General features: G+C 43.8%; 1 protein-coding gene across 1 annotated transcript in view; it reads right to left on the bottom strand.

Moving 5' to 3' along the window:
* LOC142312980 (uncharacterized) overlaps positions 1–23,911 on the bottom strand; it is a 111,223-nt gene that overhangs the window by 75,844 nt on the left and 11,468 nt on the right. Inside the window, exon 4 of the mRNA XM_075351968.1 lies at positions 9,256–10,652. Within this exon, the coding sequence (XP_075208083.1) occupies positions 9,256–10,652 (1,397 nt within the window). The remainder of the gene's footprint in view (positions 1–9,255; positions 10,653–23,911) is intronic.

Genomic DNA, 23,911 nt, shown 5'->3' with positions numbered 1-23,911 from the left:
CCCCCCATAAAAGTGTGATTGAACACATTTTGGGTATGCAGAACCGCATAAGCGTGGTCATGCCAATTGTGAAGGAGCATTTACAGGAGGCTCAGGCCGCGCAAAGCGGCCGCTACAATAGACAAGCCACCGTGTGGACCTTTAAACCCGGGGATCGGGTGTTGGTATTGATCCCCACGGCGGAGAGCAAATTCCTGGCTCAGTGGCAAGGCCCCTACGAGATAAAGGAAAGAGTAGGGGTGGTTAACTATAAAGTATTGCAGCCCGGTAGGCGGAAACCTGAACAAATATACCATGTCAACCTATTAAAACCTTGGCAGGAACGGGAAAGCCTGATGGCTGTTTTTTCCCCACCTCCCTCCTCTTCGGGTCGTTCACATCCGGCTCCAGCGACCTCCGGAGAGGACGAACCGGAAGTAAGGATTGGAGAAGCCCTCACCAAGCAACAGAGGCGAGAGGCCAGACGGTTGGTTCAGCAGAACCCCGATGTCTTCTCCGAGCTGCCCGGTAGGACCAGTCTGATACGACATGATATTGTCACAGAGCCCCACCTGAAGGTACGCCTGAAGTCATACCGGGTACCGGAGGCTCGACGACAAGCCATATCGGAGGAAGTAAAGACAATGTTACGCCTGGGGGTCATCGAAAAATCCCGGAGTGAATGGGCTAGTCCGATTGTCCTAATACCAAAACCCGATGGCTCCTTAAGGTTCTGCAATGACTTTAGGAGATTGAACGAAATATCCAAGTTCGATCTCTACCCCATGCCCCGGGTGGATGAGCTGATTGATAGGCTGGGACAGGCGCGATATTTTACCACGCTCGACCTGACCAAAGGGTACTGGCAGGTGCCACTAACGGAGTCCGCCAAGGAGAAAACCGCTTTTGTTACGCCGGAGGGTCTCTTCCACTATGTTGTCTTGCCTTTTGGGTTACATGGCGCTCCGGCCACGTTCCAGAGGTTGATGGACTTAGTGCTGGAACCCCACCAGGCGTATGCATCAGCGTACCTGGATGACATCATTATTTACAGCTCCGATTGGCAGACCCACTTGGAACAGGTACAAGCGGTGGTGGACGCGCTTCGAACAGCCGGATTGACAGCCAATCCCAAGAAATGTGCATTGGGACTCACGGAAGCCCGCTACTTGGGCTACGTGATAGGCCAAGGAGTGATTAAGCCCCAAATTAACAAGGTTGAGGCGATCCAGAAGTGGCCTAGACCCCTGACCACGAAGCAGGTTAGGGCCTTCCTGGGTATCGTGGGGTACTACAGGAGGTTTGTAAAGGATTTTGCGGGACTATCAGCCCCCTTGACGGACCTTCTCAAAGGCAAGAAGTCCGTCATGGTGCGCTGGACTCCGCAGGCCGAGGACTCCTTCCGGGCCTTGAAGGGGGTCCTGTGCGGACAGCCCGTTCTTGTCAACCCTGATTTCCGGAAGGAGTTCATAGTACAGACTGACGCCTCGGAGGTCGGCCTGGGTGCAGTGCTGTCTCAGGTAGTTCAGGGGGAGGAACACCCCGTCACCTTCTTAAGTAGGAAGCTCACCCCTCCCGAGCGGAATTATAGCGTAGTGGAGAAGGAGTGCCTGGCGATCAAGTGGGCCTTGGAGTCCCTACGCTATTACCTGCTGGGACGGCAGTTTCGCTTGGTGACGGATCACTCTCCACTGGTCTGGATGAGGTCCGCCAAGGAACGGAATGCCCGGGTTACCCGGTGGTTCCTTTCTCTGCAGAACTTCCGGTTTACGGTTGAACACCGGGCCGGTAGGTTGCAGGGCAACGCCGATGCCTTGTCCCGCGGCCCGTGTTTGATGGCGGGAGTTCAACCCCGCACGCTTGAACTGAGGGGGGGGGTATGTGAGACTGTGACCGGGGTTATCTATGACGGCCGGTATGTCTCGCCCCGGTTGTGCTCACTCCATGATAGAAAGTAACTCCACTCCAGGGTTAATGCTGTTTCCCTACAGGCTTAAGGAAGGGTTAAAAGGAAACAGTAACGAGGGCAGGTGTGCCGGGTGTGAGGGAGTGAACAGAACTCCCTGAGTTTTCTGCTGGAGAGGCACATGTATTGTGTTATGGACTTTTGTTTGGACATTAAAACCGTGTGCTGTGAACCTTAATGCCTGGATCCCGTGTCTTCTGCTGCGCAGCCGACCGTGCTACCTCACAATATATATATGTGTGTGTATATTTATGTGCGTGTAATATATATATATTATATATATGTATATATGTGTGTGCATTTATATGTGTGTATATATATATCTACTGTATATATATATATACACACATACATGTTTATATATCTATACATATAAATGCCTTATTCTGTCTGTCTGTCTTGCTCCAAAATTATGTCGTTACAGTGACAACCGTCGCATTGGCCGCTCACCTCAGCTCCACGCCCCCCCCGCACGGATTGGCCGCTCGCCCCGGCCCCCTGCACGCATTGGCTGCTCGCCCTGGCCCCGCCCCCGCACGCATTCCCGGAACCCACACGGAGCCCCAACTCCAAGGTGACTGCTGCACCCCGGGAAGCCCACACCGGCAAGACAAACTGGAGAAAAGCCGGATGTGTGAAACCACTAGCTTACCCCGGCTCCCGGCACACGTGTGCCGGAGGCGGCGTAGGCTGGTAATCATGGTACACATCAGGTAACTATAGAAACCGCTTTCCTTAGTTACCCGATGTGTAACATGGTTACTAGCTTACCCCGGCTCCCGGCACACGTCAGCACTGTCGCTTTGAATAGTTACTTACCTTTTCTCCACTTTGTCGGATCTGGCGTGCTCCCATGCATTGTGTACACTACAGTGGCCGAGCGACAAGCTCCGATCACGTGTTGTCATGTGACCGGAGCATGTGACCAGGAAGTTGCGGCGCGGCCACTGTACTGTACACAGTGTATGGTTTCTTTCAGACATCCGTATTTAATCAGGTACCAGTCACACACATGGTTATGGTCATACGTGTGACATCCGTGTTTGCATGCGTGTGACAGGTACCGGAGAAAACACGGGTCTGTGAAATAAAAATATTTTTCATATTTACCTGCTTTCTCCGGCTCTGCTGCCTACCGCCTATCAACACACACACACACACACACACACTGAGCACATATACACACATAGCAGACACACATAGATACACCGAGCGCATACACACATAGCGCACATGCATGTACACACACACACACACTGAGCACACACACACACTGAGCACACACACATAGCAGACAGACACACACATAGCAGACACACATGGATACACCGAGCGCATACACACTTAGCGCACATACATGTATACAAACACACACACTGAGCACATATACACACATAGCAGACACACATGGATACACTGAGTGCATACACACACAGCGCACATGCATGTACACACACAGCACATATACACACTGAGCATGCACACACACATAGCAGGCACACATGGATACACCGAGCGCATACACACATAGCAAACATGCATGTATACACACCCATCTGTTGTGCGACACGGGCAAATCGCTGCCCGTGCCGCACAACATCGCCCAGACCCGTCACACATACCTGCCCGGCGACGTCGCTGTGACCGGCGAAACGCCTCCTTTCTAAGGGGGCGGTACGTGCGGCGTCACAGCGACGTCACTGAGTGGCCGCCCAATAGAAGCGGAGGGGCGGAGATGAGTGGCCGGAACATCCCGCCCACCTCCTTCCTTCCTCATAGCGGCCGTGAGGCAGGTAAGGAGAGGTTCCTCGTTCCTGCGGCGTCACACATAGCGATGTGTGCTGCCGCAGGAACGAGGAACTACATCGTTACTGCTGCAGTAACGATAATCGAGAATGGACCCCCATGTCAACGATGCAAAATCGCTCATCGGTGTCACACGCAGCAACATCGCTAATGCGGCCGGATGTGCGTCACAAATTCCGTGACCCCAACGACTCCGCATTAGCGATGTCGCAGCGTGTAAAGCCCCCTTAAGTCATATATCACATACTTGGGAGTTAAAATAGGTAAGGTTCCGGCAACCCTTTATAGTCTAAACTATCCACCCCTTCTGAGACAAATAGAGCAAGATCTTAAAAGATGGCACGTCCTTCCATTGAACCTAATCAGTAGAGTCCACCTAATTAAGATGATGTCGATATCAAAATTAATGTATCATCTTCAAACACTTCCCCTGCTTCTCAAGCATAAAGATATTGTCCAGCTAAATAGAGCTTTTTCACACTTCATTTGGAGGGGAAAACGCCCTCGTATAGGGCTTAAGAAGTTGATGGCATCCAAGGTTCATGGAGGTCTGAGTTTGCCAAACATTCGGGGTTACAATATAGCCTGTTTGACTAGATATATATTGGATTGGATTAAAGGCTCTAGGCGAGGGGTCTCAAACTCGGCTGGGTGTATGGGCCGCACAGTAGAAAAAAATAATTTGGGGGGCCGCATTCTTTGCGGGACAAAGTGACATTTTTATTGGTACCATATATATTTTTTACACACCTTTGGATCACTGATTTTCAACATTTTTCACTTGTTTATTATAACAAATGTGCACATTCTTTGGTTAAATATATAAAAAAAAAATTGCTGGTAAAAAAAAGTCATGCCTTATTTTGGTTTTTTTAACATTTTATCCCTTTCTTGTAACTAATAGTGTTTCAATTATCACTATATAGAAATTTTGGCCAACATCTTTTAGTAATGTTCCCCATCCTATAGTAGTGTGCCCACCTTGTCCTCATCCTATAGTAATGATCCCAGCCTTGTCCCTATTCTAATGTCCCCATCCAATAGTATTATGCCCATCCTTGTAATGTCCCCATCTTTTAGTAATGTGCCCACCTTGTCCCCATCCTATAGACATGTGCCCACCTTGTCCCTATTCTATAGTAAGGTGCCCACCTTGTCCCCATCCTATAGACTTGTGCCCACCTTCTCCCCATCCTATAGACATGTGCCTACCTTGTCCCCATCCTATAGACATGTGCCCACCTTGTCCCTATTCTATAGTAAGGTGCCCACCTTGTCCCAATCTTATAGTCATGTGCCCACCTTGTCTCCATCCTATAGACATGTGCCCACCTTGTCCCTATTCTATAGACATGTGCCCACCTTATCCCCATCCTATAGACATGTGCCCACCTTGTCCCCATCCTATAGACATGTGCCCACCTTGTCCCCATCCTATAGACATGTGCCCACCTTGTCCCTATTCTATAGCCATGTGCCCACCTTGTCCCTATTCTATAGACATGTGCCCACCTTGTCCCCATCCTATAGTCATGTGCCCACCTTGTCCCTATTCTATAGTAAGGTGCCCACTTTGTCTCCATCCTATAGACATGTGCCCACCTTGTCCCCATCCTATAGACATGTTCCCACCTTGTCCCTATTCTATAGTCATGTGCCCACCTTGTCCCTATTCTATAGTCATGTGCCCACCTTGTCCCTATTCTATAGTAATGTCCCCATCCTGTAGTAATGTGGGGGGGGCAGTGGCGGTGGGTGAAAGGGGGCGCTATAATTCATCGATCACTCTCGGCTTCCTTCCACCCACAGACGCCGGAGTGAAGGTTAGGGGGCGGTCTCCGGCCCCAGATCCACAGTGATTGGACAGATCGGTCACAAGGCCGGTCTCTCCAATCAGAGCTGGGGGCGGGTGAAACAGAGGTCACCCAGCTCCAGCCAATGATCGGTGCTACAGCTGCACTGATCAGGGCTGGATTTCAATGTTACAGCCATTTTCAATGGCTGTAACATTACAGTGGCTGTGATTGGCTGACGAACGACGCACAGCCAATCACAGCCTCCGTAGGTCCGGGGAGGAGACACCACCCCTCCTGAGGTTCCCTCCTCCCCGAATCTAAGGTATTTGCTATTGGCAATGCAAACGGCGATCGAAGCCACCGGGGCTGCGATTTCGCCATGACGTACTGGGTATGTCATGGGTCCTTAAGTACCAGGGAGCCATAACATACCCAGTACGTCATAGGTCGCTAAGGGGTTAATGTGCCGTCCTGCACATACACAAAAAATAAACAAACACCATTCTTGTCACCTGTCTCGTGCTCCCTCGGCTCCTAACCTCTGCTTCTTGCTGTCTGCAGGCTGTGCCCCAGTGACTATCGCGGCCGGTGCAGGGACCGCAGCCACTGGCAGCGATTTATGTCAGATGAATGTTTTGCCGGCGCTGCGCGCGCACAGTCCTTGCTTCTGAGAGCGCAGCGCCGGCAAATCACTCATCTATCAAAGAGCAGACTGTGGCTGCGGCCCCTGCACCGGCCGCAATAGTGAACAGGGGCACGGGCCTGGGGCCGCACGAAGCAGCCTGACGGGCCGCATGCGGCCCACGAGCCACATGTTTGAGACCCCTGCTCTAGGCATTATTCAGCGTTGGAGCTTGAGAGAGACTATGCACAACCTTGGGATCTGGTGGCATTACTTCATACTAGGCAGGCTAATCTCCCAGTGAAAATCAAGCACTCTTCCTTATTTAAAGACACGATTGCAACGTGGAAGGCGTTGAGGAAAAATTACAAACTTCCCCATAAAATATCCAAATACTTGCCTATATGGGGGAATCCAGAGTTTGTGCAGGGGACAAGTAATAAGCTGTTTGAAGAGTGGAAGGTGAGGGGTATAAGGACTGTTGCTCATCTCTTGCACACCTCAGAGCCTAGATGGTTGAGTAGAGACGAACTTATAGCGCAGTTTGGCCTGGGGCCTAACCAACTAATCCAATATGACCAAGTGAGATATAGTGTTATGACTCAGTTGTATGATGTGACCCAGGAGGTAGTATTTAACTCTTTTGATTGTCTGGTAAAGAACTCAATAACTTCATCATCTATCTCTTTTCTTTATGGAGCCATGCGTGATCTACTAATAGGACAGCACCCGGAAGTTTTTTTTTTAAATCTTGGGAGAAACAATTTGAGGACCCGTCTATGGTGGTAAAAATTAGGGGAGGGTGGAATGCTTTTCGTAAATCAATTTTAAATGAGCATTGGCGAGAAACCCAATTTAGAATTATGCACAAGGCAATTTATGGTTTCAATCTCCCTCCATCAGCAACAAAGCCAGACAGGCTTACATTTTGCCCTAAATGTAAGAGTAGTGGAACTGATCTCCTTCACGGGTTGTGGTCCTGCCCCCATTTGAGTCCATTATGGTCACAGATCAAAAGTTGTATACAAAAGGTGTGGGGTCTTGAAGTTCGGCTCTCACCTCGGTTCTCTCTTTTTGACCATTGGGAGGAGGGGAACGATACTAAAGGGAAGATGACTAACCCACCCAGACTTATACATGTGATACTTCTGGCAGCCAAGAGAGCGATACTTAAAAAATGGTTGGAGTCTAGGGTCCCGACGATTGAAGAGATCTTGGGTCAGCTCATGCATCTTCTTGAAATAGAAGGATTGGATGCAGAAAGGAGGGCGGATAGAATACGACAGCACTTTAATAAATGGAAGAAATTCATACTGGCCTATTGTACTTGGGATGAGATAGTCAGGATTATGTCACCTTTCAAGTACACAGTCTGGTATTATACCAAAAAATTGAAGGATACATTGGATGGCTTGGAGGTGGTGGAGGAAAGGCCGAAAGGTGACTAAAAGGAACCAAGTTGGGCGAGGAGGAAATAACCAATTTTGAGTGGGACTTCTTTATTCTATGTCATTACCATGTTCACAAGGGTTAAATGGGGGAATGAAAAGTATGATGGGTTTAGGGGTCGCTGCTTTCCTTTGCTTTATCTTGCCATGTCATGGTTATTGATTTTAAAAACTGGTATGGAACTTGTGATGATCAAACAGGACAATGTAATGTTTTTAATTGAATTTACAATGCTGAATTCGCTTATGCCAGTGTTATATGTTATTGAAAAATTTGAATAAAAATATAGTTAAAAAAAAAAAATGAAATGGAGGAAGAAGAAATGAGGAATATTAGTTTAGATACTCAGACTTTACTGGAAAAAAAATGTTTTGGGTGTCAGGTTATTGGGACAATTTAGTAAGAATTTACAATCAGAGTCCCCTTAGAACCTATAATATGTGTATTGGGGAATAGCAGAAAGTGATTATAAAACTCGATCACACCAGATGTTCCCACAAAGAAGGAATGGATCATAGATGGAAATTGCAATTTTTAATATGAACATGTTCATTGTAGTATATTGAAGTTACAGACAATGTTCAGACATGGAGATTGTGCGCTGAAAGTAACTATAATGAATGGCAGATCGCTGAGATTGGGAGTTAGGAAGAAGAGGGAGGAGGAATGTTGGGTATTTAGGGGGGAAGGGTTGCAATACTCTTGTCCATATAGTGAATATATAAATATATAACAATGTGAAATGTTCCATGTACATGAAATATCGATTATTTGATTTTTACAAAACAAACGTCTATTACTAACTGTATATATAATAATACTAGCTGTACTACCCGGCTTCGCCTGGGTTAATAACTGCTGTTAACAAAATAGAATGTATAAACATTTCAAGGATAGAATGTATAAATAGAATATATTAACGCCCGGGGTAGTAACTGTCTCTCTGTTTCTCTCCCATTCTCTGTCTGTCTCCCCCTCTGTATATATCTCTGTCTCTCTTTCCCTGTCTTACTCTTTCCCTGTCTGTCTGTTTCCCTGTGTCTGTCTGTTTCTTTGTCTGTCTCTTTACCTGTCTGTGTCTGTCTCTTAACCTGTCTCTCTCTTTCCCTGTCAGTCTGTCTCTTTATGTCTCTCTCTTACCCTGTCTATGTCTGTTTCTTTCCCTGTCTGTGTCTGTCTCTTTCCCTGGCTGCATTGTGACACGCCAACATTCCATATAAGGGCGTGGCTGCGCATTCTTCTGAAGTTCTGGCTCAAATGTGGCTCCCAGCTCCATTCGCTTTAATGGAGGCAGGTTTTTTGGTGAATAACTGTAAAGAGCGGGGTTCAAATTTCCCCTCAAAACATAGCCTATGATGCTCTCGGGGTCCAGAAGTGTGAGTGCAAAATTTTGTGGCTGTAGCTGCGACATTGCGGATGCCAATCCTGGACATACACCCATTCAGCTTTATATATTAGGTAATGTAACTTCTATCATGCTTTCCCTTTCTTGTTTACTTACTTGCCTTTACTTTTATGGTCTCTTTTAAGTTTTCTTGTTCCGTTTCTCAAATCTAGATTTTCTTCTTATGTGAATTTTTTTAGTGGTCAACAAATTAAAATTTAAGTGAAACATTTCTCACCTTCTATGGATGATAATGGCTTCTACCCTTGTGAGTTTTGTTATGTTTAAAAAGATTCGATTTGTGTGTAAAATATTTTCCACATTCTGAGCATGAAAAGGGTTTTTCTCCTGTGTGAATTCTTTGGTGTTTAGCAAGACTTGATTTATCTGCAAAACATTTCCCACATTCTGAACATGAAAAAGGCTTCTCCCCTGTGTGAGTTCTCTGGTGTTTAGCAAGATTTGATTTCTCTGCAAAACATTTCCCACATTCAGAACATGAAAAAGGCTTCTCTCCTGTGTGAGTTTTCTGATGTGTAACAACATGCGATTTTTTGTTAAAACATTTCCCACATTCTGAACAGGAATATGACTTCTGCCCTGTGTGAGTTCTTTGATGCATAACAAGACTTGATTGATCTGCAAAACATTTCCCACATTCTGAACATAAAAAAGGCTTCTCCCCTGTGTGGGTTCTCTCATGGGTAACAAGATGTGATTTTCGATTAAAACATTTCCCACATTCTGAACATGAAAAATGCTTCTCCCCTGTGTGAGTTCTCTGATGTGTAAGAAGATGTGATTTTTGATTAAAACATTTCCCACATTCTGAACATGAATATGGGTTCTGCCCTGTGTGAGTTTTCTGATGCATAACAAGATGTGATTTTTGGTTAAAACCTTTCCCACATTCTGAACAGGAATATAACTTCTGCCCTGTGTGAGTTCTCTGATGCATAACAAGACGTGATTGATGTAGAAAACATTTTCCACACTCTGAACATGAAAAAGGCTTCTCCCCTGTGTGAGTTCTCTGGTGTTTAGCAAGATTTGATTTTGCTGCAAAACATTTCTCACATTCTGAGCATGAAAAAGGCTTCTCCCTTGTGTGAGTTATGTGGTGTTTAGCAAGATTTGATTTCTCTGCAAAACATTTCCCACATTCTGAACATGAAAAAGGCTTCTCCAGTGTGTGGATTCTCTGATGTGTAACAAGATGTGATTTTCGGTTAAAACATTTCCCACATTCTGAACATGAAAAAGGCTTCTCCCCTGTGTGAATTCTCTGATGTGTAACAAGATCCGATTTATGGTTAAACAATTTCCCACATTCTGAACACGAAAAAGGCTTCTTCCCTGTGTGAATTCTCTGGTAACTAACAGACTCTGAAGAAAATCTTCTCTCCCTTGTGTGAATATTTTTATGGATTTTTCGATATTCTGAAGATGAAAATGGCTTCTTTCCTGTAAGAAGACTTCCATTTTTAATGCCTCTTTTGAGACATGTATTTTTCTTAATAGTCTGTGATGAATCAGAGCATAAGAGTTTAGTGGCATGCACTTCAGTTATATCTTGTGTGATATCAAGGTCTTCTGATGTTAAAATTGAAGAAGATGTCAGCTGTGCCTCTAATCTCCTGGTACAGTTATCTGCCAAGAATAAAAATTATTTTTAACATATTTAAATTTAAGGATATTTATAAAATAGCTTGTAATGCCTTTACCGGCGTCCCCGCACTGTCCTACAGCCTTTTCCCAGCGAGGACTCCAGCACACTTACACTCCTAGTCACTCAGTGGTGGCTTCCGTGACCTCAGTCCCTGCTGCTGTCTCCCAGGGCCTGCACACACCATGCAGAACTTTTGGCAGTGCACTTAGGGCACGAGCACCTGATTTTAAAAGACCAGCATGCCCTAATCAAGAAGTGTCTCTCAACCTAAAGCTGAACGGCACTAGGTATTTAAGCCATCCTCCCCCTATGGTAGGTGCCTGGGCAACGTGGTCTATCTTTAGAGACTTGTTGTTAGTTGTCAGATCTATTTCCTGAGTCTTATGCTGTGGGTGCGAACACGTGTCTGTATCCTATTACCTGCTGTGCTTGGCGTACCTGATGCATCTATCTATACCAGCAATGCCTGCAGACCTGCAGTGACTGTCAGTATCCTATCCCCAATGCCGTAGGCCAGCTGTCGCAGTACTGGGACTCCCTGAAGTGGCTACTTTCCAGCACAAGCCTATCCTCACGATCACAGCCTCTAGTGAAGACGAGATAGTCACTTAGTTATACCCCTCCTGGTTGAGCCAGTGCTGCGGCCCAGTAGGTCCACTCCTGTTTGCACCCGCGAGCATAACATAACTAAACATAACATTGCAAGCTATATAAATTCTAATTATTTACTAAAACAAAAACACTTTACAATCTAACATTAGACCTCAGTAACCAGGAGATCATGATATTCAACCCTCTTTGTTAATTTTACCTCCCGTATAGTTGAATATTAAGCCATCAAATAATATTTTGTATGCCAAGATTAGACCAAACTGCTAATTCATCAGCAGTTGTGGACCACCAACATAGAAGGGCACGTCACTGGTATGGGACCTGTGTATCAGCGCCGGCACTGGGCCCTCCGCCCAGGATCACACTTTCAAATGTATCAGCATCACAGATGCTGATACAGTTGAAAGCAATGATGAGACAAAGCGCAGCGCTCCCTCTCATCATTGTCCTGCTGTGTCTGTGCTCTGACAGCTCAACACAGCGGTGACATCACCAGTGGCGTACTGCCAATAGAGGCAGGCCATGTCACTGTTATGGAGCCTGTGAGCTGGGGGCTGCCGGCCGTGCCTGCCCACAGCAATGAGACAGAGTGCAGCGCTCCCTCTCATCATTGTCCCGCTGTGTCTGTGCTCTGACAGCTTAGCACAGCAGTGACGTCATGTGTTGATATGTGCACAGGACAGACACAGTTGGCGAATGAGGAGCAGAGGCGGGGGGAAAAAGGAGAGAGTGAATGTTACGAACCAGCGCCGCTATAGCTGCAAGCAGCCTGGTGCGGTTCCTGTTGCGCCCAGGCGCCGGCTGCCGTTCTTCGCCGTGCCTCGGGTTGTCCAGTTGGCTGCTCTTTCCACCACGTCTAAGTGTGGTGAGGTGGCTAGTGCGCATGGGCGCGCCGATTTACCCCAGCCAGAGTCTAAGTCTGCTGTTTTGCCTAGTTTGCATGCTCAGCCTGATTGTGTCATTTCTGAGACTAAGTCCTCAGTTCAGGCTACTGAGCATGCTCCCACAATTAATCCTAACAGCCTCTTTGCACAGGTACTTGGACTTCATGCTCTGTCTAAGTTCTGGGATGTGCCTTCTGAGCATGCTCAGGCAGATAGTCTGATTTTTGAGTCTGTTGTGCAGGCTACTGAGCATTCTCAGGCACTTAATGCATCAGAGGCTATGTCCGGTAAGAACCTCACTGAGCATGTCCGTGAGGTGGCAAGTCCTGATAGGATAGAGGGTGTAAGGTGTCCTGATGATGTGACCACTCCGGACTGGCTCGCAGACATCCGCCCCTATGATCTGGCACCTCACGATTGGTTGTCAGACGATGACTGGTGAAATACTTGGGGCGTGGCTGCCATGAGGTCATCAATGACGTGGCGGTTCCGGATAGGCCGCTGGTGACGTCGCTGATGACATGTCACTCTGCTATTGGACCTTGGTGGTTCCACCCTAGGTTTGGGGTGGACCCAGGTTATAAAAGGGGCTGGAGACAACATGGAGGTGCACAGTCTTCATTTAGAGTTTATGGTGGCATAAGCGTTGTTGGAAGCCGTAGGTAGGGCTAGGCGAACGGTGCCTGTCACGCCAAGATTCGTGGCTTGGCACATCAGGGTCAGGCGCCGTGCTTCCTTGCTGCCGTTCCAGTTGTGCTATAGAAGTCCAGTGGCGTTAACTGGATTGCAGCTGCTGTGTCACCTGTCCGTTTGTGCCTCCAACGCACATGGACAGCATACCTGTTGTGTTACTTGTCCGGTTGTGTCCTCCTCGCACATGGACAGCATACCTGCTGCGTCACCTGTCCGAGAGTGCCCTCTACACGCATGGACAGCGTATTCCAGAACCCCTGTGGAGTTAACAGTGTGTTCCTGGATTGGGTGTATGAACCCTATTTCTCTCCTCGGCTTCCCAGTCAAATGCTACTGGTGTGACTACCTGGTCTGACGTGTCCTTCACACACACACGTGGCCAGTCGAGTGGTGACCAGAAACGCTAATCACAGGACCGCTCGACCTGACGTGCCTTACACACGTGGCCGACAGGGCGCTGTCGCAGCGGTCTTCTCGGTCAACGCTAACTGGTTACCATCCGGCCTAACGTGTTCTACACACGTGGTCGGAGTAGCGCCCGCTCCACCGAAACGCTAACTGGGTTGTCGTCCGGTTTGACGTGTCCCTACACACGTGACCGGTTCCCAGGTCTCCTGGGTTATCTCTGAGTCATCAGCTCTATAGTCTCCGCCTAACCAACAGGGTGCCAGCAGCTCTATTGCCATCTGGAGCACGGTGGGCCCCGACTGGCGATTGGGATATATACCCCCTGGTCCTAATCTGCCGGTCCCCCCGTAACAGTGAGGGGTTGCATAATGCTATGGGGGGTGTATAATGCTATGTGGGGGGTGCATAATACTATGTGGGGCTGCATAATGTGTATATATACATATATATATATATATTGTAGCGGGGTGGGGGTCCCCCAAGACTACAAAGACGCCGTGACTCCAATAGTCCGATCCAAACAGCTTTATTGTCCTTGCTGTACATGTAAATTCCTCCGGAACACAGCCGGGTTATGCACCGTCCATACGGGTCACCGTCACACAGGCACCCCTTGCCGTAGGAGACGGTCTTACGATGCCCCGTTCGGCTGTTCCATGAGGGTCCACAAACTTATAAGCGCCCCACGCCGGCCTGGAGCTTTTCCAGGCTTCCGGCTCTGCAGCTTGCAGAGCAGACTCTATTACAAGTTCATAGTGGAAGTTAACCACTTTCCTTACTCTCTGGCACCTGCCAGCAGACAGCTCTAGCTGAGGTTCCCTCGCGGCCCCAGGGCCCTCTGCAGACCATTGGGTCTGGGTCTCCTCCAGGAGAGGCTCGGTCTTACAGCCCTTGTCTGGCTGCACTCACCTCAGTCTTAATAACGGAGTCCTGTGCTCAGCCTCCACACAGGTTGCTCCCTGCAGAGTTCTCGGCTCTGCTCTCACTCTCTCCCAGCACACACAAGTCTAGAGCTAGTCTCTATCCAGACTGCCCTAGACACACTCCACCCAGGTTCTGAGACTGGATTGCTTTAACCCCTCGAGCCACACCCACAGGTGGAGGTCTGTGAATCTCAGCCCTGCAGAGCACCTTGGGATTATTAAAGGGAACCTGACCCTTATGTGTAGCAAGAAGCCTTTGTGGACTACAAGTCCCATAGCAACCTTTTTCGTCTAGATATCGCAGATACCTTCTCCACTGTGACATATAGCGACCATTTACCACGTTGGTGGTCGCTACGTCACAATATATTATACATACATACATACATACATATATATACACATACATATATATACACATATATACACACACACACACACACACACTCAGTATCCTATCACAACCGGAGACTGATACTTTGTAGTCAAGAGATTTTCCTTTTGAATGTAATTGGACTTTCTTGGTTCTCCTCCCATACTAGTGGGATTTATGTGTATAATTTTCCGCCTTATATTTTGACCTTTGTACTGTTACTTGATATATGCGATTTTTAAAATAATTTTTCAATAAATTATAGATGGGTCATTCCGTGTCAAGTGGACCAGTGGTCCCCACTCGACGTTCTCCGATTTTGCTGAAAATTTATAAGGATGTACATGTATGTTTGAAAAGAGGTTCTGTAAATTTTTAGGGCCAGATCTCAAATATATTGGGCACTGTTGACCTTTTACTGGAGCCCCCCCCCCCAAGCCTGCGGCTTCAGCTAAGAGGATTTTGCAAACTTTGGCACATAGCCATTAGAGTTCTATACTGGCTATGATGCTGAAATTTGGCATACTAGCTCAACCTTTGCTGCTAAACGCGATAAAATTATTACCGGCTATGACAAAACAATATTTCGGCCACAATTTTGTGTCAAAGTAGCTTGAAAAACGCCTCGCATAAAATTTATGCCAAACTTTTCCCATATATAACTCAAGACCAAAAACCAATAGGAACTGGTGCTTTACCCTGTACAACAAACATCTTCATGACTTTGCATTGCTGCAATATCACGGTCAAAGCATATGTATTTGTGGAAATATTCACACCCACATATGATGAAAAACTTAAAAATAGGTAAAATTCGTTTTTTTAGGTCAAATTTCCCAAAAAGGGTACCCCTAAAATATATTAATTCTGTTATCATTTGAAGGAGGCTGCACATCAAACTTAGATAATGGTATGATGCCTCAAGCATATGGAAAAATATTGGAATATACAATGAAAAATGCTACTTGCTAATTTGAACATGTGAATAATGAATTGCATACTTGCCATGAATATTAGGAAAAAGGAGATATTTAGCAATCGCATTGATCAAAAACCGAATTTTACCTATTTTTAGATCAAATTTCCCAAAAAGGGTACCCCTAAAATATATTAATTCTGTTATCATTTGAAAGAGCACATTTTTCTCTACAAGGATCATTGGGGGTTTTTTTGGAGTCTCTCCATTTAAGAAAAGAAAAATGCCACTGAACATGGTGTTATTTATTAATACGCAATGAATGCTAACTGCACTATTCAAACCCTTGCGTTGGTCCATGGTGGTTATACCACAACCAATTCCCTAAGAATTGGTATTATAATCCTATTAAGAATTGTAATAATGCTGTCTTTTGAGAATTGCCAGCCCCATCGCCTAGGAGCCATGGCCGATAGCCGTGCAAGGCAAGTCGCGGGTTGTCTCTTTATCGCAGGTTCCGAAGCCTGAGGGTGGGTGTCCTTGCCTAGGATCCCAAGCCTAATATTGGGTATCTTTTGTTGGTTCCCAAGCCATAATGTTCAGTCTAAGTAAGTGGTCTGGAATTGTTGCTGAATTTGCAATGAAAGATGAAGGGTCATTTGACACCCTTGAAATGCGAATCTTTTTGTCATCAATTGGCACAAACTGGTGATTTTCTCTTGTTCCAGCAATTGTATGTCCATCTTTGAACCTTTCCTCTTGAACTACCCGTATTTCGTCAATTTTTTCTTTTGGAACAAAAAAAAAACCACTTGATTCCATGCAGTTGCTCGTTGCAAAAGTTGAATAAATCCACCGGGGTCAGGATTTGGTTTTCAGTTGGGCGTTGAAGACTGGCACGAGCTGCCAACCTCTTTGCTGTCCCTCCAATCCCATCACAGGGCGACTTTCCATGACTGGTACCAAAAAAATTCCATTCAGCGCTGATATTGAAATCAGCATTGGGGTGGCACAAGTTGAGAAAATATTTGAAATTTTTGTACTGGGCTGCAGATACATCACTGAAGTAGTGGATATGATGAATCCCATTGATGAGAGTCTTGAGATACTCCACAATTACTGTTAAGAAAGTGTGGGCTGCAACAAGGGTGTCAAATGACACTTCATCTTTCATTGCAAATTCAGCAACAATTCCAGACCACTTAGACTGAACATTATGGCTTGGGAACCAACAAAAGATACCCAATATTAGGCTTGGGATCCTAGGCAAAGACACCCACCCTCAGGCTTTGGAACCTGCGATAAAGAGACCACCCGCGACTTGCCTTGCACGGCTATCGGCCATGGCTCCTAGGCGATGGGGCTGCCAATTCTCGAAAGACAGCATTATTACAATTCTTAATAGGATTATAATACCAATTCTTAGGGAATTGGTTGTGGTATAACCACCATGGACCAACGCAAGGGTTTGAATAGTGCAGTTAGCATTTATTGCGTATTAATAAATAACACCATGTTCAGTGGCATTTTTCTTTTCTTAAATGGAGAGACTCCAAAAAAAAAACCCCAATGATCCTTGTAGAGAAAAATGTGCTCTTTCAAATGATTGAATAGGATAACTGAAGTGAGCACTAATATATATATATATGAGTGCAAGCCAAAAATACATACTATATATAAGAATAAGGCTGCACATCAAACTTAGATAATGGTATGATGCCTCAAGCATATGGAAAAATATTGGAATATACAATGAAAAATGCTACTTGCTAATTTGAACATGTGAATAATGAATTGCATACTTGCCATGAATATTAGGAAAAAGGAGATATTTAGCAATCGCATTGATCAATGTAACTGAGCCCCAAGGCTTCGTCAAGGCATATCTCTATATTGGGGTCCCTAGCTCTGTGACCCTAACTGTGTGTCATCTCATTGCAATTAAAAACTGCTATGGGTGGAGAGGGGTAACTAAGGACTTTCTTATATAGGAGATGGAAAAAACATGGCCGAAAGGGGCGGAGCTGTGTTCACATTCAGAAAAAAACTACATATAACTGAATAGGATAACTGAAGTGAGCACTAATATATATATATATGAGTGCAAGCCAAAAATACATACTATATATAAGAATAAGGCTGCACATCAAACTTAGATAATGGTATGATGCCTCAAGCATATGGAAAAATATTGGAATATACAATGAAAAATGCTACTTGCTAATTTGAACATGTGAATAATGAATTGCATACTTGCCATGAATATTAGGAAAAAGGAGATATTTAGCAATCGCATTGATCAATGTAACTGAGCCCCAAGGCCTCGTCAAGGCATATCTCTATATTGGGGTCCCTAGCTCTGTGACCCTAACTGTGTGTCATCTCATTGCAATTAAAAACTGCTATGGGTGGAGAGGGGTAACTAAGGACTTTCTTATATAGGAGATGGAAAAAACATGGCCGAAAGGGGCGGAGCTGTGTTCACATTCAGAAAAAAACTACATATAACTGAATAGGATAACTGAAGTGAGCACTAATATATATATATATATGAGTGCAAGCCAAAAATACATACTATATATAAGAATAAGGCTGCACATCAAACTTAGATAATGGTATGATGCCTCAAGCATATGGAAAAATATTGGAATATACAATGAAAAATGCTACTTGCTAATTTGAACATGTGAATAATGAATTGCATACTTGCCATGAATATTAGGAAAAAGGAGATATTTAGCAATCGCATTGATCAATGTAACTGAGCCCCAAGGCCTCGTCAAGGCATATCTCTATATTGGGGTCCCTAGCTCTGTGACCCTAACTGTGTGTCATCTCATTGCAATTAAAAACTGCTATGGGTGGAGAGGGGTAACTAAGGACTTTCTTATATAGGAGATGGAAAAAACATGGCCGAAAGGGGCGGAGCTGTGTTCACATTCAGAAAAAAACTACATATAACTGAATAGGATAACTGAAGTGAGCACTAATATATATATATATGAGTGCAAGCCAAAAATACATACTATATATAAGAATAAGGCTGCACATCAAACTTAGATAATGGTATGATGCCTCAAGCATATGGAAAATATTGGAATATACAATGAAAAATGCTACTTGCTAATTTGAACATGTGAATAATGAATTGCATACTTGCCATGAATATTAGGAAAAAGGAGATATTTAGCAATCGCATTGATCAATGTAACTGAGCCCCAAGGCCTCGTCAAGGCATATCTCTATATTGGGGTCCCTAGCTCTGTGACCCTAACTGTGTGTCATCTCATTGCAATTAAAAACTGCTATGGGTGGAGAGGGGTAACTAAGGACTTTCTTATATAGGAGATGGAAAAAACATGGCCGAAAGGGGCGGAGCTGTGTTCACATTCAGAAAAAAACGACATATAACTGAATAGGATAACTGAAGTGAGCACTAATATATATATATATATGAGTGCAAGCCAAAAATACATACTATATATAAGAATAAGGCTGCACATCAAACTTAGATAATGGTATGATGCCTCAAGCATATGGAAAAATATTGGAATATACAATGAAAAATGCTACTTGCTAATTTGAACATGTGAATAATGAATTGCATACTTGCCATGAATATTAGGAAAAAGGAGATATTTAGCAATCGCATTGATCAATGTAACTGAGCCCCAAGGCCTCGTCAAGGCATATCTCTATATTGGGGTCCCTAGCTCTGTGACCCTAACTGTGTGTCATCTCATTGCAATTAAAAACTGCTATGGGTGGAGAGGGGTAACTAAGGACTTTCTTATATAGGAGATGGAAAAAACATGGCCGAAAGGGGCGGAGCTGTGTTCACATTCAGAAAAAAACTACATATAACTGAATAGGATAACTGAAGTGAGCACTAATATATATATATATGAGTGCAAGCCAAAAATACATACTATATATAAGAATAAGGCTGCACATCAAACTTAGATAATGGTATGATGCCTCAAGCATATGGAAAATATTGGAATATACAATGAAAAATGCTACTTGCTAATTTGAACATGTGAATAATGAATTGCATACTTGCCATGAATATTAGGAAAAAGGAGATATTTAGCAATCGCATTGATCAATGTAACTGAGCCCCAAGGCCTCGTCAAGGCATATCTCTATATTGGGGTCCCTAGCTCTGTGACCCTAACTGTGTGTCATCTCATTGCAATTAAAAACTGCTATGGGTGGAGAGGGGTAACTAAGGACTTTCTTATATAGGAGATGGAAAAAACATGGCCGAAAGGGGCGGAGCTGTGTTCACATTCAGAAAAAAACTACATATAACTGAATAGGATAACTGAAGTGAGCACTAATATATATATATATATGAGTGCAAGCCAAAAATACATACTATATATAAGAATAAGGCTGCACATCAAACTTAGATAATGGTATGATGCCTCAAGCATATGGAAAAATATTGGAATATACAGCTCCGCCCCTTTCGGCCATGTTTTTTCCATCTCCTATATAAGAAAGTCCTTAGTTACCCCTCTCCACCCATAGCAGTTTTTAATTGCAATGAGATGACACACAGTTAGGGTCACAGAGCTAGGGACCCCAATATAGAGATATGCCTTGACGAGGCCTTGGGGCTCAGTTACATTGATCAATGCGATTGCTAAATATCTCCTTTTTCCTAATATTCATGGCAAGTATGCAATTCATTATTCACATGTTCAAATTAGCAAGTAGCATTTTTCATTGTATATTCCAATATTTTTCCATATGCTTGAGGCATCATACCATTATCTAAGTTTGATGTGCAGCCTTATTCTTATATATAGTATGTATTTTTGGCTTGCACTCATATATATATATATATTAGTGCTCACTTCAGTTATCCTATTCAGTTATATGTAGTTTTTTTCTGAATGTGAACACAGCTCCGCCCCTTTCGGCCATGTTTTTTCCATCTCCTATATAAGAAAGTCCTTAGTTACCCCTCTCCACCCATAGCAGTTTTTAATTGCAATGAGATGACACACAGTTAGGGTCACAGAGCTAGGGACCCCAATATAGAGATATGCCTTGACGAGGCCTTGGGGCTCAGTTACATTGATCAATGCGATTGCTAAATATCTCCTTTTTCCTAATATTCATGGCAAGTATGCAATTCATTATTCACATGTTCAAATTAGCAAGTAGCATTTTTCATTGTATATTCCAATATTTTTCCATATGCTTGAGGCATCATACCATTATCTAAGTTTGATGTGCAGCCTTATTCTTATATATAGTATGTATTTTTGGCTTGCACTCATATATATATATATTAGTGCTCACTTCAGTTATCCTATTCAGTTATATGTAGTTTTTTTCTGAATGTGAACACAGCTCCGCCCCTTTCGGCCATGTTTTTTCCATCTCCTATATAAGAAAGTCCTTAGTTACCCCTCTCCACCCATAGCAGTTTTTAATTGCAATGAGATGACACACAGTTAGGGTCACAGAGCTAGGGACCCCAATATAGAGATATGCCTTGACGAGGCCTTGGGGCTCAGTTACATTGATCAATGCGATTGCTAAATATCTCCTTTTTCCTAATATTCATGGCAAGTATGCAATTCATTACTCACATGTTCAAATTAGCAAGTAGCATTTTTCATTGTATATTCCAATATTTTTCCATATGCTTGAGGCATCATACCATTATCTAAGTTTGATGTGCAGCCTTATTCTTATATATAGTATGTATTTTTGGCTTGCACTCATATATATATATATTAGTGCTCACTTCAGTTATCCTATTCAGTTATATGTAGTTTTTTTCTGAATGTGAACACAGCTCCGCCCCTTTCGGCCATGTTTTTTCCATCTCCTATATAAGAAAGTCCTTAGTTACCCCTCTCCACCCATAGCAGTTTTTAATTGCAATGAGATGACACACAGTTAGGGTCACAGAGCTAGGGACCCCAATATAGAGATATGCCTTGACGAGGCCTTGGGGTTCAGTTACATTGATCAATGCGATTGCTAAATATCTCCTTTTTCCTAATATTCATGGCAAGTATGCAATTCATTATTCACATGTTCAAATTAGCAAGTAGCATTTTTCATTGTATATTCCAATATTTTTCCATATGCTTGAGGCATCATACCATTATCTAAGTTTGATGTGCAGCCTTATTCTTATATATAGTATGTATTTTTGGCTTGCACTCATATATATATATATATATATATATATATTAGTGCTCACTCCAGTTATCCTATTCAGTTATATGTAGTTTTTTTCTGAATGTGAACACAGCTCCGCCCCTTTCGGCCATGTTTTTTCCATCTCCTATATAAGAAAGTCCTTAGTTACCCCTCTCCACCCATAGCAGTTTTTAATTGCAATGAGATGACACACAGTTAGGGTCACAGAGCTAGGGACCCCAATATAGAGATATGCCTTGACGAGGCCTTGGGGCTCAGTTACATTGATCAATGCGATTGCTAAATATCTCCTTTTTCCTAATATTCATGGCAAGTATGCAATTCATTATTCACATGTTCAAATTAGCAAGTAGCATTTTTCATTGTATATTCCAATATTTTTCCATATGCTTGAGGCATCATACCATTATCTAAGTTTGATGTGCAGCCTTATTCTTATATATAGTATGTATTTTTGGCTTGCACTCATATATATATATATTAGTGCTCACTTCAGTTATCCTATTCAGTTATATGTAGTTTTTTTCTGAATGTGAACACAGCTCCGCCCCTTTCGGCCATGTTTTTTCCATCTCCTATATAAGAAAGTCCTTAGTTACCCCTCTCCACCCATAGCAGTTTTTAATTGCAATGAGATGACACACAGTTAGGGTCACAGAGCTAGGGACCCCAATATAGAGATATGCCTTGACGAGGCCTTGGGGCTCAGTTACATTGATCAATGCGATTGCTAAATATCTCCTTTTTCCTAATATTCATGGCAAGTATGCAATTCATTATTCACATGTTCAAATTAGCAAGTAGCATTTTTCATTGTATATTCCAATATTTTTCCATATGCTTGAGGCATCATACCATTATCTAAGTTTGATGTGCAGCCTTATTCTTATATATAGTATGTATTTTTGGCTTGCACTCATATATATATATATATTAGTGCTCACTTCAGTTATCCTATTCAGTTATATGTAGTTTTTTTCTGAATGTGAACACAGCTCCGCCCCTTTCGGCCATGTTTTTTCCATCTCCTATATAAGAAAGTCCTTAGTTACCCCTCTCCACCCATAGCAGTTTTTAATTGCAATGAGATGACACACAGTTAGGGTCACAGAGCTAGGGACCCCAATATAGAGATATGCCTTGACGAGGCCTTGGGGCTCAGTTACATTGATCAATGCGATTGCTAAATATCTCCTTTTTCCTAATATTCATGGCAAGTATGCAATTCATTATTCACATGTTCAAATTAGCAAGTAGCATTTTTCATTGTATATTCCAATATTTTTCCATATGCTTGAGGCATCATACCATTATCTAAGTTTGATGTGCAGCCTCTTTCAAATGATAACAGAATTAATATATTTTAGGGGTACCCTTTTTGGGAAATTTGACCTAAAAAAACGAATTTTACCTATTTTTAAGTTTTTCATCATATGTGGGTGTGAATATTTCCACAAATACATATGCTTTGACCGTGATATTGCAGCAATGCAAAGTCATGAAGATGTTTGTTGTACAGGGTAAAGCACCAGTTCCTATTGGTTTTTGGTCTTGAGTTATATATGGGCAAAGTTTGGCATAAATTTTATGCGAGGCGTTTTGCAAGCTACTTTGACACAAAATTGCGGCCAAAATATTGTTTTGTCATAGCCGGTAATAATTTTATCGCGTTTAGCAGCAAAAGTTGAGCTAGTATGCCAAATTTCAGCATCATAGCCAGTATAGAACTCTAATGGCTATGTGCCAAAGTTTGCAAAATCCTCTTAGCTGGAGCCGCAGGCTTGGGGGGGCCTCCAGTGAAAGGTCAACAGTGCCCAATATATTTGAGATCTGGTGGCCCTAAAAATTTACAGAACCTCTTTTCAAACATACATGTACATCCTTATAAATTTTCAGCAAAATCGGAGAACGTCGAGTGGGGACGATTTTTAAAACTGGTCCACTTGACACGGAATGACCCAGATTTTAGTGGATGTGTTACTCATTTTTTTTTTAATTTGATTTAGCATTCTAGAATACTGTATGTAAGAGCCCAGGCCGCTCTGTATAACGTAAAAAACACTTTTATAATACTCACCTGAAGGGGGTCCGGTCTCCACGGCTGTCCGCCTTCTGCCAGCCCAATGTGGATGATGCGTCCTATGTCATCCACACAGATCGGCATTGCGGTCGCACTTTCATCTGCCCTTCTGTAGTGCGTATGTGCAGGCAGTCTTTAACCTTTCCTCGCGCCTGCGCA

This window comes from Anomaloglossus baeobatrachus, chromosome 5 (genome assembly GCF_048569485.1).
Source record: "Anomaloglossus baeobatrachus isolate aAnoBae1 chromosome 5, aAnoBae1.hap1, whole genome shotgun sequence".
NCBI classification, from domain to species: Eukaryota; Metazoa; Chordata; class Amphibia; order Anura; family Aromobatidae; genus Anomaloglossus; species Anomaloglossus baeobatrachus.
Note: the sequence above shows the minus strand (reverse complement) of the source record. Positions and strands in the feature narration are given on the sequence as shown.